The sequence below is a fragment of the Perca fluviatilis genome, chromosome 23, assembly GCF_010015445.1.
Source record: "Perca fluviatilis chromosome 23, GENO_Pfluv_1.0, whole genome shotgun sequence".
NCBI classification, from domain to species: domain Eukaryota; kingdom Metazoa; phylum Chordata; class Actinopteri; order Perciformes; family Percidae; genus Perca; species Perca fluviatilis.
This window is the reverse complement of record NC_053134.1, coordinates 22654139-22669678: the sequence shown is the minus strand read 5'-3', so window position 1 is coordinate 22669678 and position 15540 is coordinate 22654139. Positions and strand designations below refer to the sequence as shown.

Here is a 15540-nt window from a genome sequence, read left to right as displayed (position 1 = left end):
AGACATAATTTCACCTGAGATGACTGCACAATACTGACACTTCTTACCAGTGGAAAACATTATTATTCATTACATTCTACCACACAGAGAACTGCCCTGTCTATCATATAATATATTCAAAATGTTTGTGTTAAAAAAAAATAGACCAAAAATGATAATTTTAATCACCTGGTATCAGCCAAAAACATGTAGTATTACTCAAGTTGTATATGTAAGTACTGTAGGTATTTTCCTTTGTTGCTGATAATGTTAAGCTCCTCTAAATGAAATTATAAATAAGATGCTGTAGTACTAATAATGTAAATTCTTTATTATGATAGCTAAACTTGCAATGACACTCACAGGTGACTCATGATTTCAGTGCTAAACATGATTGAGTTTGTTTCAGACAGTAGATCTAAAAGGAGCCACCGGGTCATTTTCGCTCACTTGTCTACAGTCTGATTTTTCAGGCCTTAGAGGAGTCACTCACTCTGCATATCTGTAATGCCACTCTCCGGTGACGGGGTCCTGCTCGAACAGGGCCGAGATCCACTCCTCACATTTGGCTTTCCGTTCGCGGGCAGACTTCCGCTGGGCTTCCTCCAGGATGAACTTCTCATTGGTGGCCTCGATCTGGTCCTTGTTGTTGATGGCCCGGGTCACGTGCTGCCACAGTCTGAGGATCGAAAGGGAACAGAGTCATGAAGTTCCTCAAGACGCTGTAGGGGAGTAATACAAACTGCAGAAGCAGCTTTCAAACCCGAAACTCTTATCAAGATGCCAAAGAGTGACAGAGGTAAATCTGGCCATAGAAACTAAACGAAGAGCCAATAAATAATTAAACAATCAATATCATGTTCAAGGATCTGCTGATACTCTGATAAGAGTTACGTCAAGGTTCACCTTTCTGATTCAGACTCCCCCTGCTCCTCTGGAGGGACTGTGTAGCGGGTCAGTCGACTCTGCCTCAGCTCTGGTGTCGGGTTCCAGAAAGTGTCCACCGTCCCGGTCTTCTTGTCATTGATGAAGATCTCACTGTCCTGTGAGGGGAAAGTCAAAAAGCTTGCCTTACTTGCCTATAGACAAACATACAAGCAAGATACAAACTACAGCACAGTGAAGCTGTTATTAAGTCGGTATTGGCTTCATAATGGTGGGTACTAATTTCACAGATTCTTTGAAATACACCAAGTCACAGTGACACAACAGCATCATTGTCTCATCTTTTGACATCCAAAACATTTAGAAATTTTTTTATCAATCGTCTGATCTTAAAAGTATATTTACAATGTTGCCCCATTAGCAAAAGGCCTACAAACAACTAAAACACTAATATTGATTTTAAAGAGCGAGAAATTACTTGAACCCTGCACGTTGCACATTGTATGTACATCAGGGTTAATTATACAACAAGCAGTCGTCCGATGTCTTGTGTCTTACCCAGTGTCCTTCTAGCGTAGCCAACACCTCTTTTCCCAGCTTGATCTTTCCAGAGACCTGATTGACATTGTCACTGCTGCCCAGGAATGGCTGGAGGAAAGAGAGGAGAGAAAGGGGGAGCAGGAGAAATGGAGACAGAGGGGGGCGAGGAAAGAATGGGAAACCAAATCAAGAAGAGGAATGGAAAGGGTAGGAAAAAAAGGACAGTAAAGAAAGGAGCAGGAAGAGGAAGAGAGAGATAGGGTTAGGTTAGGACAGCAAGAGAAAAACAAAAAAGGGTGTCGAAGGCGAGAGGTGGGGAAAGGGAGAGGAAAGAGGACATGGGGGGGTGGGGGGAGGAAAGGAAGGAGAGATATACATAGTTTATTTGCTGCATTTATTATGTGTCATTTGATCTTCATTTGTGTGCCTGTAGCATAGACTGTAAACGTAGTGGATGTAGGAGCAGTGACGTCGCCCATTGGTTTGTGGACTGATGTTTTAATGCCTTGAGTTTGGCATTTGGCCGTCACCGTCTTGTTTTTTTTGGAACCGGATGTGATAATTTTTGGACGAGAGGGTGGAGCTGGGATGATGTGGCCAAGACAGTGGTGTTTATGGTTGCAATGGTGCTGCGCTAAGCTAAACGCTAAAGACGGAAAGTTTCGGCCCTTCTGAAGCAAATCATTCAGCGGAGATTCATCGGCGGGTAAATGAGGAGTACTGCCGCCATTCATCTGCATGTACGGTAGTACGGACAATCTGCAAAAAAAGTTACCAGCTAACGATAGTGGTAGCTAGCTCGCTTGAACGCTGAACAAGACATTTTTAGGCGACCAAAAACACACAATGAGACGGTCAAAGTTTAAGACGAAAACATGGACAGTACTCAAAAACAAGTTCACGACTACTTGAAATGGAAATGTATTGATTCCCTGTTTGCTTTCACTGACATGTACCTGTTGCTAGGTCGTAAGGGCATAATGCAGTTGATGGTGTGAATGGTGGTATGGAGGATTGGATGTTTTTCAGGGGGGAGAAGGAGTGGGCATGGTGGAGTTGGTGTTGGAGTGGTGGGGTCAGACATTCAGAAAAGTCATGTGAGAAACAGATTTTAAAGAAGACCCCCTCAGGGTACTGGATCTAGAAATCTTTATTTAATTTAATTTTATATTTAACAGTTTAAAAGGTCCTCCTTTGAAATGATCTACTGCTCTTATTATTTTAAACACTGCCATACCTTCAGTTTGAACTCCAGCTGAGCACTGTAGCCCGTTTTCTCACAGGCAATGGTGACCTGACCACCCAGCTCCAGGGTCATGGTGCCGTACAGGATGCCTACCAGGTGAAAAAGCACCATGAGAAATTTCGGTCAGCACAGATAACTGGGAAACTCTCACACACGCTCAGAAAGTGGACCCTTTCTAAATGAGCAAAGCAACATTAATGTTAAAAAAAAAAAAAAAAGTGAGATTGTGCAGGCTCCACTCTGACCTTTACAGTGAGCATAGGGCATGTTCATCACATAGTCCTCTCCTCGGTTGAGAAAAGTGAGCCGAGCCTCCCCGTCTAATATGGCCGACAGAGAGTTTCCTAAAATGTAAACAACAGCAGTCAGTGGACAGATGTGCTAGCACAGCAAGGGAAGAATTAAGCAGCTGAATACTTTTTTTTATTTATCTAAAGTGCCTGTGGGTGATATAAAATGAATTTTAGTGGTGTGAGTGTACCATAGAACTTGGACTTGGCGAGGATGCTGCCACTGAGGCAGAATCCGTCCTTCCTGTTGCTGACATAGAAGGCTGACACAGGAGGATGATGGGATACCTGAAGAAAACACACTGATGGAGTCAGCTTGAACACTAGTAAGGAAGACCTATAAGGGGATTTATCGGATTTGAAATCAGCTAAAACAATGACGGCCATAGATTTATCTTATCACAGATAGTCGATGTATTCCAACGGCCAGACCCAAAGCATCCTATTATTATAACGTATTATGGGAGTTATCTGATACAGGTGGAATGAGCTCTTGATCAATCAGATTGCTAGTAGTTAGTACTCTCTACAGTAGTAGAGATGCTGTTACCTGCTCTGCGATGTAGAAGGTCTTGCTGTTGGTCTTCTGGTGGAGCCACATGCAGCGGTACGTCTCTCCAATAATGGGGTTATAAGGCTTCTTCAACCCCTGGATCAAAATCAACATGATATAAGATTTCGGAATTGTAGATTGTATATAGAGAGAATGTATTCTCTATGTAGCTCAACATATGGTGGGTTATACATGTTCATTCTCCTGACCTTTGGCTTTTTGTAAAATCCAGAGATGTACCACTTCACCACCTTCTTCATCCGGTTGTAAGCGTTCTCCTCGATTGCAGCCCTGAGAATGAAACCAACAGTCTTAACTCGCCCCTCTATAACACATGCTGTTTAACTCAGAGGGTATAACTTTGTCTTTCTCTACTTGTCACTGTGCACTAAAGTACCCACAGAACTTCTTCACAGTAAGCGAAGACGTCCTGAATATGCTTTCTTCTGACGCATTCAATGGAAGTGTCCATATGTCACATTTTATAGAACAATCGGTCACTCAACTTCAACTATTGACATTACAAACACCAAATAATCACTGGTAAATTTGTGAAAATAAACCAAGATATGTATTCTCATGTTAAATACTAAATAAAACAACTGGGGACACGCGGTAAAATACCAAAATATTTCATTGCTGGAGAAGAAAAAAGGCCATACACAATCATCTGATATGCGTATTTAATTAGATATTTTGCAAAAAATTTACTTTCCCCCCAATTGTAAGTCCTTGTTGTACTGCACGTAGAAAAAAAAAACCTTAATTAAAGAAGTATTCAAGTCTGTTTGAGATTTTAGAGTAAACTTTAGTGTACTTATGAAACCAATGAGACTCTTTAATAAGTAAAATTTAGAAGAGCTGAAAGGCAGATTTTTTTCTATAATTTCTATTCCTCTAAAAAGTCTTTGGGGCAAACAGAAAGTGAGAGGCAAGGGCTTACTCTGACAGGAAGTCTGCATGGTAGTAGTAATCAGAGAGTTTGTCCAGAAAGGACCTCGGCTCCAGGATGAAGGTGGGCAGCACCACCTTGGACAGATCCATGCCAGGTCGCACCTGCTTCAGCAGAGTCCAGATCAGAGATTTATTCTCCTCCGATACCGTCTCTGTCTGGGCAGCCTCGCCAGCCTGGAGAAGGAGACACACAAACAAGGGAAGACAAGTTATGTATTTTTCCTACATGTAGCCTGCAATAATACTGCAGACCTCTTAAAATGCTCAGAAACATTCACATCGTTGCACGAGTCCCAACATGCTTAAACGTTTTTTTGTGACTGTTTGTGCAACTGGTTTGCAAAATGAGGATTTAATTAGTGCCTAACTATAAACATTTTGCCTCTGCTTCAGTAGGTGTTTAATTAGTAAGCTGTCAAGATCCTCGCAGTCTCTTGCACGCACACACACACACACACACACACACACACACACACACACACACACACACACACACACACACACACACACACACACACACACACACACACACACCAAACCCACACAGATCAAAGCCTGTTCATGTTATAGCTTTCCTAATAGCTGCAGCAGAGGAGCATACTAATTTCTCCTCATTATGCAAGAAACTTTATAACAAAATAGCTTTCAGCTGAAGTTTTAATTTAAGTAAAAAAAAAAGGAAATCCTATGAGAATAGGGTGTAATGCTGCAATCTCACTTGATCTACATTTCTTATTAAAAGATCTGTATGAAAACATCTTTGTCCCCTACCTCTCCAAGTTCCTCATGGGACTGCTCCAGGTACGGGGTTTCCCGCAGATGTTCATTAGGGTCCATGTCGAGGTACGAGTCGTCTTGACGCTCTGACGTGTCGCTGTCGCTCTCCTCACTCTTCTCCAGGCCTTCTGGGTCCGACTCCTCGTGGTCCTGTTCACCCTCCCGGTCTGACTTGTCTGAGTACAGGTCTGGGTCTTTCAAATGGTCACTGTCATTGAACCTGGAGTATGGGTGGATTGGGTGGTAATTGATAGACTTGAGAATTGGCTGGTAGCTTAAAGATTTAGGGGAGTAATGGAGTTGTAGCTTTGGTTTTATTTCCTACTCACTGGAAACCATGGATGTTGTGGGCTCTGAGGAGGCTGTAGAAATTTATGGAGTGTTCTCCGCCAGTGGCTACTGTGCTCATGTCCTCTTTCCCCTCGCGGATCATGGTCCTCTTCAGCAGGCTGGAGCACTTCAGGGCCAGCTCCAAGGCGTCCATCCAACATCGACCTGGGGAGGAGATTCAGACTGATCGGGAAACTCGTTGACATGCAGCATTTATTTTTAGGCTTTGCTGTTAGTTCATCATCCTTCTATTAATATTGAGCAAAAAGGTTTCGGTCAAAAGGTTTTTATAAATAATTGTGGCTCTTGTTCCCACAATCACCCCTGGTCCCATTCCAGGATTGGTTCAAGACATGCAGCATTCTAAAATCCTTCTCAATTTGACATTTATATCATTATAGATGGCAAACTATATTGCAAATGCAATGAAAACCAGAAAGGACTGAATTTTACTCAGAAATGTAAGCAAAATTGTTGGATGAAAGCTTGCTTGGACTCGTTTTTGATGGTATTTTTTCATATACAGTGCATACAACTTAAATGAAACACAAACTTTAATAAAATGGAGGAAAGTAAATATTGTGCACAGTGGTAGAAAATAGGAAGTGATTTTGGTACCTAGTTGACTATTCCAGAACCACGGAGAGAGACTCAGACATGGAGAGACGAGATTGGAGGTTTCAGCACCATGGACAGAGACAAGACGGGCATTCACTAGTTCACCATTCACTCACTGTGTAGACAACTCTGTGTAATGGTTTATACCAGGGCTTCTCAAACATTTCTGTTTCTTCCCCCTTTAGAAGCCCAAAAGAAAAAAAACATGTCCCACACCTCCATGTGACTGTTGCGATTTTTATTAGCCATTACCAGTATTGGGAAAAAATACTAATAAAACAAGCCAATAGTGGTGGGAGAAATTCTTAGAAGCATCATGATTCTCTCTTGAAAGAGTATGGCGGGAGCAGAAAAGTAAATAATCAAACATTTTAACCCCAACCCCACCCCCCAACCAGCTGCCAGTGTTTAGAGGCGGAGCTCTCAGGATGGCTGCTGATAAACCTGAGATTGCAGATCCCCCGGGCACCTTCATGTCAGTATTCACAGACAAAAAAGACGAGAAGGTGAGTCTGCATTGTACGTGGTAAAGAATACAGATTTAAAGCAAATGGTCTGTAAATTAAGCCTCACTGCAATGTGCATAACCGATAATTGACGATGGAAAAAAGGATCTGTGCGCCGGGCACATGGTTCTAAAGGGTTGTACTTAGTGTCTTCATTAATCCTAGGCGTGTTTTGGGCGTAACATGCAATAAACCAATCAGAGATCATCTCCCATTCCCTTTAAAAGCCAGGCGCGTTTGTACCTTGGCGCATTGCTATTATGATGGAGGATTTCCACCGTAATAATCTTTTGCATGTGTGTGTGCTGCTGCGCTTCCCTGTGTGTGTGTAACAAGCATAGTGTGCGCACGCTGTTCATAAGTCTAGGCACATTTTACTAATTTGCTGTTAAAATAACAATGAAATTCTACGCTAATGACTTCAGACCAGGTTTTTGTTGGTCACTGACGCGATCACTTTCCGCTGCCTCAAGATAGCAATATGCCAAGAATGCACCTGAACACACCTCCCTGTAAGACCAGCACGCCCATGGGCGCACAGATGGGCGCAGGTGCATTTGCTATTTAAACAACGTGGGCGCTGGACGGGAAATTGACCACTGTGTCAGTCTTAAACTCGCAAAGACCCTTGGGTCGGGCTTTGCGCTGCCAGCACCGGGTGCAAGACAGTGCCCTTTGTGTTAAACTCTGGTGGATTTGTGAGGACTATGGTTAACTGCTCCTTGGATCTCTGCATGGTAAATCCAGACAGCTAGCTAGACTATCTGTCCAATCTGAGTTTTCTGTTGCACGACTAAAACTACTTTTAAACATACACGTTCCACCAAAAAAAGTTCCTTCCCGAGGCTATTTTGCAGGGGCACCGCGGCTTCTCTCGGTGCCTAGCACCGCCCAAGACGATTGTGATTGGTTTAAAGAAATGCCAATAAACCAGAGCATGTTTATCTCCCATCCTGGAATGCTGTGTGGACTAGCCAGACCTTCCTCCGCAGCGCTGTGGAGGAAGGTCTGGCAAAGTGAGACTAGCAAGACAGCCATGCTAGCATCAGAGCACTCTGCTGACTGTCCCTACATGAATCATTCATCTGTTCTGGTTTAGTTCCACTCATTTTGGCTGTCCAAATGACCTAGAAAACACCTGCTTACTCTGTAGATGTGTCAGTATTGTTTTCCGATGCCCATGTGAATATCTGATATTTCCCCACCAATATCGGCATATAAAAAGCTGTAAAACAGGTCAGGTAGGTCAGACACGCCTATATTAACATAATGAAGTGGTTTAAAATAACAAGGATTAGGAATAGTGTCACTCCCACACATGACCAAATACTGAAAGTAAAAGTAGTTGTAGTTTTGAACCAATACTGATCTTGCTCTCAATGATGTAGCTTATAACAATGTGTTGCTAATTTATGGATTTATTTCTATTACTTAATGTAAGCTGCTACTGACAAGGCTCAGACAAATAGCTGAAGTGTGAGGGACAGCCTGTCTCTTACCATCAGACTCAGAGGCAGCACGGCAGATGAGGTGGCTGCTGGGTAATGGCTGAGTGATGGAGCCAACGGCTTCTCCTTTAGGACCCTGATGACAACAGGAAATACATGTTACACATCAGTCAATGTCTTGATTGGTCCATAAGTCATTTTGATCTTTGTCTCTTTTCATTTGAGACGTTTTTTATGAGTTCCTCTGTGGTTGCGTCGTTTCACCTGCAGAGTTTGTGTTTCTGTTGTCAGTTCTTCATCATTTATATGTGCAAATAGAGGAAATCTCGCCCTCTCGAGTATGTCATTATGCAAATGAACTATGAGAGGGGACATAAGCTGAATGAGTGAAGTGTTTATTTCAGAAGTGAAGAGGACGATGGGGAGAGCAGAAGGCTTTAATCTAAAACAGAGATCACCAATTGTGATTCAAGCCTTTTCAAAGCACCAAAAAAAGGGGAAACACATGCAAAGTGAGGTCAGTGATGAATACCAAATCACAGATGGAGTGCACGACTGAACACAGCTGAAAACAAAGGAACTAGTGAAAAACGTGTGCTGCCAAATATCAAAATTGCTGGCTGGATGTATAATTTTGTGTCTGTCCTAAATAAAACAAACATGAGCTCCTAATTATACAGCTAGCATCTACATCTGTTTAACCATTTAAAGTGTAGTGGACAAAGGACTTTGTAATGAAAGATCTTCCCCCCTTATTATCTCTGGAGAGCAAAACAGGCTGCATTTAAATTCACCCTGCATAATGAGCCTTTGGCAGTATTCTCCTTCTCTAGCTTTCCACTGATCAATCTATTATTAATTATAAAAATAATGGGTAATAATATGTGGCATATTTAAAGGAATAGTTCAACATATTGGGAAATACACTCATCAGCTGAGAGTTAGGTCAGAAGATCGATACCACTCTCATGTTTGTATGCAACTTTGTCATGTATAAAGCTACAGCCAGCAGCCGCTTAGCTTAGCTTAGTTTAGCATACAGTGCAGCAAGACTTGAAACGGGGAGACAGCTAGCCTGGCTCTGTCCAAATGTAGCAAAATCCAAAGACAAAACATTGTGGTTTTAAAAGTTATGTACAGGACTATTTCCTCCAGGAAGTAACATCGCCTGGCCAATACACAGTCTGGCACATAACCCCCCTAAAACTCTAAATTGTCATTATTACACTTATGTTTTTGTACGAATAAAAAAAACTAAAAAAAAGATATAATGTGGAAGTTGATGATGGTAGGTGGATTTTGTTACCTTTGGACAAACTCCGGCTGGCTGTTTCCCTGTTACCAGTAAAGCTGAACGGCTGCTGTTGTTTTATTTATTTTTTTACAGTGCAGACATGGAAATGGTTTCAAACGTCTCATCTAACTCTCAGCAAGAAAAACAATGCAGGTTACATATTTCCTAAAATGTGGAACTATTCCTTTACATGCCGACGTCACAGATTTTCATTTTGATTCCTGTCATTCTAATGTGGGGAGTACATGTGTATGAATGGCATTAAACAGCCCTCTGCATTCCCTGTGTTGAAATATCCCTCTATCTCAAACTGGAAAACGTGTCAGAATTCAGAGATCTGCCTTGGACTTCCTCATATTTGTCCAAAGAAGCACAAAGGAGCATTTCCAAACTTGTGCAGCAAAACAGTCTGTGAGCTAAAAGCTGATATTAAATTAGGAAATAGAGGAAGAGAGAGTAAAACTACTGTAGTTTCATGATATAAAGTTGGAATCGGATATAAGGGGCAACTTTTACATAACTGAACATAGTGCTGTGGAATTAGGCCAAACAGCGTATGGTAGAGGAAGAGAGGTTTTAATATAGTGTCCTTTTTCCAGTGGTGAAAACTCTCCTTAATGTTACCATAAATACTCAGGCAGAGCATTCTATCAGCGAGCCAGATTTCACTCACCACTTGCTTCCTTTTTGCATTAACTATTTTTTTGACCCTTCACAGTTTTTTTCATTTATTCACAGCAGTAGCTTGGACTCTGTTCAATGGATGACACTTTTATTCTTTTTGATCCTTTTAAACTTCTCAGAGTAGTTTGAGGTTTCCATGACTTCTCTGCCTCTAATGATGAGTCAGATTGCCTGCATTGCTTGTAGATATTTGTTCCTATTTGTTGATTTCAGGCGTCTGGTTTTCTCTACTACTGAAGTTGTGGAATACATTTTTGGATGTTCTTGGGATATTTGCCATTTGTAAAATTCCCTGATATATCCCAATTTGCCCAGAGGACTTCTCCTATCCCCCAATTTCCCCAGCCTGGAACGTGCTCTCTAAATGCTCCACAGTGCTCTGAGAGTCACCGCTGGCTGTGAATCCTGTATCACCTTCACGGCCCAGATGGACTGCTCCAGCGGGTGGAAGAGCTTGAAGCAGAAGCCGTCCTTCTTAGAGGGCCTCTCGATGAGCTCGCAGGCGTTGAGCAGCACCGTTCCCACCCACTGGCCATTTTTGTGGGTTTTATAGATGAGCAGGACACCTGGTTTCAGCACACACCACAGCTTGGTCCAGCTCTTCAGAGTGCCACGGATCTGGATCAAATACAGATAACTGTCAGATAAGCTAAGGCCTTCAAATTAGGCAAGACAGGAATGCATTTAATAGTATCATTATATAACAGCATATTGTACAATCAAGAAATGCAAAGACGCTCCCACCTTTAGCCAGTCGGCCATGACGATGACAGAGGGATCAGTGATGGTGCTGAGCAGCTCTTTGGTTGCCCTCTTCTTTTCTTCCCTGTAGTTTTTCTTCTGCACCTACACGGAGCAGAGAGAGACGGATAATAGCTAAGAATACAATTTACACAAGAGTGAATGTTAATATACCACACTTGCTTCTCGCTGAATCCCATTTGGCAGGAAATAATAAAAGTGGAATGACACTCCGGTGTGTTCCTGTTACATAACAGCTGGTACCTTCTGACTGTAGAGTGAGGTATCTGCTGCATTTTGCCTAGCCTGTATTGTGGTGACATTGGTGCACAATATGAAAATTCAGCCTACATAATATACAGTATTTCATGCATATTGACTATTTACTCCAATGACACAAGTTAACACAGTGTGAAATGACGTGCACAGCATGCATCAGCAATTAAATGTAACTCCATATAAAAAGGTATCGTTAACACTCATTATGCCTGCCTTCAGAATTAGTGTCCGGATACACAAAACCTGACTATAGGCTGATTTAGCTCACTTACCTTGAGGGACTCTTTCTTGGTGAGCTTTCCTCCGGATGTCGACACATCCTTGTCTGAGCCATTGTACAGCTTTGTTTCAGACTGAACACACAGGGAGGGGTGGGGGTTGGGGGGACATCAATATCTCTATTATTTCTCAACTTAATATCTTCAAATATTAAATATATATCTCGCATTTGTTCATCAGCCATGTTGAGCTGTTGCTCAATCATTGTCTGATGGTTATAACCGCAGCTCTCCTGTGAGGATTTGTGTTTTGAAACATGTGCAGCCTAATCTGTGTAAAAGGGCTCCGAAAATAAAGTCATACACTAAATAACTTAAATATAATCTTGTCGACAAAGTGTTCCCTCTTCATGACTAATCCATTACCGCCAATAAAACAATCAACCGAGTCTACTGAAATGACATTACGTATTGCTTTCTCTTTCCCCTTGAGTTTGTTTGTTTCACTGGTAGCCCAAACTTAGCTCAGTAAGCAGAATGAAGCCTATAAATGCCAGTGCACATGTGTCTCTGCCAGCTCCTTTCACAAGCCAATTGGAGCGATTTACAGTGGACAGACACTGGGGGTGTGACCTAAAGATGGGCTACTTAAGCCCTTAAATGGCTGCAGGCAGGGTTAGACAAAGGTTAAAAAGGTACACGGTAACAAGCGCCAAAGCTAAAACCTTCTCTCTCAAATCCTTCTTCTACTTTGTATTGCCACACAGAGTTTCCTTTGGCTGAGACTGCTTTTATTGCTGTGAAGATTGATGGAAACATGGCCTAGGCTGAATTCTGCTTTTCCATAGCTTTTCTAAGATGGTGTTGCTGTTGATAGCAGAATCTAAAGATTGAAAAAAAAGAAGAAATAATCTCGTCTTGGTTTTGGGAAGCCTTGCTGACAGACCACAGCTTTTGGTTCTCTGATATGCTGATCCTGTTACATATCTTCATACTTCACAACCTCATAACACATTTTTAATAGGATTCCTGTGTGATGAAAGCGTCTTTGCTGTGCCTCAGAAGGAGACTCAGACACCCACACTTGCACTGACAAACATATTTGATTGTGGAACTCGACAGATACACTACAGTAGACGGGCCTCCCCCACACTGAGCGCACTTGAAAGCAGTATGAATTGCAGTTGATAAATGTTGGATGTGTGTACAGTATATGATGAGTGTGAGTCATCTCAATGTGGGCTATCTCACGCCTGAGGCAAGACTGGGGAAGGAAAGAAGAACGACATGCAGTAATTCCCATATTCTCTGGTCAACACGCACAAACAGAAGCACCCAATTGCTCCTACCCTTCCATCATAAAACATCAACTCAGTGGAGTGATTTTTCATACCTTGCTCTTAGATATGGAATGTGAGTCCTCTTTCAAAGGCAGAGGCAAGAGGTCCTCCTTCCCTCTCTCGAAACCTGTAACAAAAAAACAACAGCATAAAGGCATGCTTAGTCCACCATCATTCTCCAGGTAACCTATGGTATCCCATTTTCAGTAGACAACCAATTACTGTAAATTCAGGCAGACCCAGTGCCTGCCCATAGCACTGGGTCTGCCTGCATATCTACAAGAGCACAGATTCTTCATAGATCTAGCCTCTTCATTTTGCTCTCAAAGTGCACCAGATTGATGCAGAACTTCTCATCACATCTGCAAAATTTACTAGAGGTGTAACAATGCATCAATCTAGAAAGATATATCATTTCAATGATCAATGGTCCAAAATCATCAATGCAAAGTGAATATATCTATACATATTATCATCTTTAAGATGCACCTTTGTTAAGGTTACCAGTTTCAGCTGTGCTTTTCATACTATGACAAGTCAAAATGTCTGCTGTGAAAAAGGTCCATTGGATATCAAATGTGTTTGAAAGCACTTGCGTGGCTTCCAAGTCCAAATGTCTGAGTATGCAAATGGGATCTCCATCAAAATCAACTGGAAGCAAGTCAGTGAGGCCACAGAATGTGGATGGCAACAAGCTGCCGCCTGCTGCCAAATCCTTAATCTTAACTGAGCTCAAACGTTACATAAATTAGCTGGTTGAAAGAGGTTCCCTGTTTTAATCCAAAGTTTGTCTGGGACAATGCGAGGGTGGAAAGCGGGAAACAAAGAAACGTCATTTGGACACTCAACTGCCAACTGCTCACTCAGTGAAGTTAATGGAGTGAATATGTATTTCTATCAATATAAAACTGTGGAATAATGAGTAAGTAGTGTGTGAATGTAGTTGATATAGTCAATATAGTGTGTCGTGACAAACCTAAGCAAATGCAGATTTGCTGTTCTTTGTTTGAGCACCACCTTAGCATTTAGATCTTTATTAGTGAGCCAGTGTGTAACCAATGAGTCAGCAGCAGATTCCCCACTGAGATCCTAACAGCTGGTGACACTGGTGGTCTCAAGGGGACACCGAGCCTGTAAATATTTGATAGTTTCCGTCTCCTATCCACAGGCCATCAGTATTCAGCCATGAGAAGGAAGGAAGCACCGCTGAGTTTCAATACCACATGAGGTGTTTATCATTTGGAAAACAGTCACAGCTTATTTGACTAGCCATTTGATTTAATAAAACAGCTGTGTGACTGTAGTTATGGCAAAATAGGCATACTTATTGTGTATTCTTCCTGCATACTTTAATGTTGTCCTGCAGACAACTTGGATGACTCCGAGATAACCCAAGTTTCAAACTCCAGACTTGAAAACAATATGATGTTCAGTGCATTACAGGAGTGGTTTTGTGCATTGTATCCATTTTTTATTAACCTGCCTCTTCTACCATTCTTCTTCAATTTACAGTAATGCCTTTCAACCCTCTACAAACAAGTGTTCCTTAGTGTTTTTTGGGGGGGTTTGTGTATGTTGAACTAACTTGAAATGCAACATACAATGATACTAAGTGAATACCTCTTGGCAATGACAGACATTGTGCATTGTGCACATGGTGCATTGGGCCACCAAAAAACTAAAAAGTAGCAAGAGCAAGAGTCAACATACATGCAGGCACGTCTTGCTTGAGAGCACTTCAGCTAGTTGAATGATTGGTGCTATGAAGGCATGAAACTAAGCACTTTAGATCCTTCTGCTTTTCTATGCCAACCTTTATGCATGACATAAATGTCAGGAAATGACAAACAGGTTCTTTTCATTTAGCTGACTGCATTTGACATCGGTGCTACACTGTTTAAATTAGTTAAAGCTCCAATTAGGACAACCACAGCAATACACATCAAGAAATAAAGAAATGCAGATGTCTTTTTTTGCCTTATGTGTGCTGCCTTTGTTTTAATGCAGATCTAGTTTCAATGGTAAATTAGATGTCCCATCGGACCATCTGTGCCCACTTGACAGGCACATCTTCATGCCAACTTCAGCTGGAAAACTACTCAAGGGCAATTCACCCGCTACAGCGAAGCACAAGAGACTACATAACTCATCGTCCCCTCCCCTCAATCTAAACCTATATAGAAGAAACTGGATCATCATAATAAAATAATTAAGTTAATGAATATGTTATATAGTCAGTATAAATAAATGCATCTTCCTCTGCTCTGTTATTTTTAAAGTAACAGACAAGCAGATTTGTTACTGTGGCCTGCTCCTTCCTATATCAAGAGCAGTGCTTACACCACAGTCCTTTATACAAGAATCATTTAAAGTGCTCATATTATGCTCAATTTCAGGTTCATAATTGTATTTAGAGGTTGTACCAGGATTGGTTTATATGATTTAATTTTCAAATAACACCATATTTTTGTTGTACTGCACATTGCTGCAGCTCCTCTTTTCACCCTGTGTGTTGAGCTCTCTGTTTTAGCTACAGAGTGAGGCATCTCACTTCTGTTCCATCTTTGTTGGAACTCACACATGCGCAGTAGCTAGGTAAGGAATACCAGCCAGTCAGAAGCAGAGTATGAGGGTGTGCCCTGACAGTACCTAGGTAAGGACTACTAGCCAGTCAGAAGCATGAGGGCATGCCATGCTAGCAGCTAGGCGAGCATTATAACTTGTGTTACAAAGTGACCACGTTTGTCTCTGAAGTAAAGGCTGGACTACAATAGAGCTGTTTGGAGCAGTTTGTGAACAGTGTTTTCTGTCCCTTTGGGGTGGACTTTGGGCTTTTTCACTTTGTAAACCTATAACAT

The 15540-nt window shown here is 41.8% G+C and overlaps 1 protein-coding gene across 17 annotated transcripts in view; it reads right to left on the bottom strand.

Moving 5' to 3' along the window:
- osbpl8 (oxysterol binding protein-like 8) overlaps positions 1-15540 on the bottom strand; it is a 100372-nt gene that overhangs the window by 5516 nt on the left and 79316 nt on the right. For 10 of the 17 annotated variants that reach the window (XM_039792120.1, XM_039792119.1, XM_039792122.1 and 7 more), the window contains 17 exons: positions 12736-12809; positions 11397-11477; positions 10849-10950; positions 10519-10722; positions 8178-8262; positions 5554-5719; positions 5219-5444; positions 4437-4621; positions 3703-3784; positions 3491-3589; positions 3132-3228; positions 2896-2994; positions 2642-2739; positions 2361-2366; positions 1423-1512; positions 886-1022; positions 473-658 (listed from right to left, as the gene is read on the bottom strand). In XM_039792120.1, coding sequence (XP_039648054.1) covers positions 473-658; positions 886-1022; positions 1423-1512; positions 2361-2366; positions 2642-2739; positions 2896-2994; positions 3132-3228; positions 3491-3589; positions 3703-3784; positions 4437-4621; positions 5219-5444; positions 5554-5719; positions 8178-8262; positions 10519-10722; positions 10849-10950; positions 11397-11477; positions 12736-12809 — 2017 coding nt within the window. The remainder of the gene's footprint in view (positions 1-472; positions 659-885; positions 1023-1422; positions 1513-2360; positions 2367-2641; positions 2740-2895; positions 2995-3131; positions 3229-3490; positions 3590-3702; positions 3785-4436; positions 4622-5218; positions 5445-5553; positions 5720-8177; positions 8263-10518; positions 10723-10848; positions 10951-11396; positions 11478-12735; positions 12810-15540) is intronic. The other 7 variants (XM_039792121.1, XM_039792124.1, XM_039792133.1 and 4 more) reach the window with 2 other exon arrangements.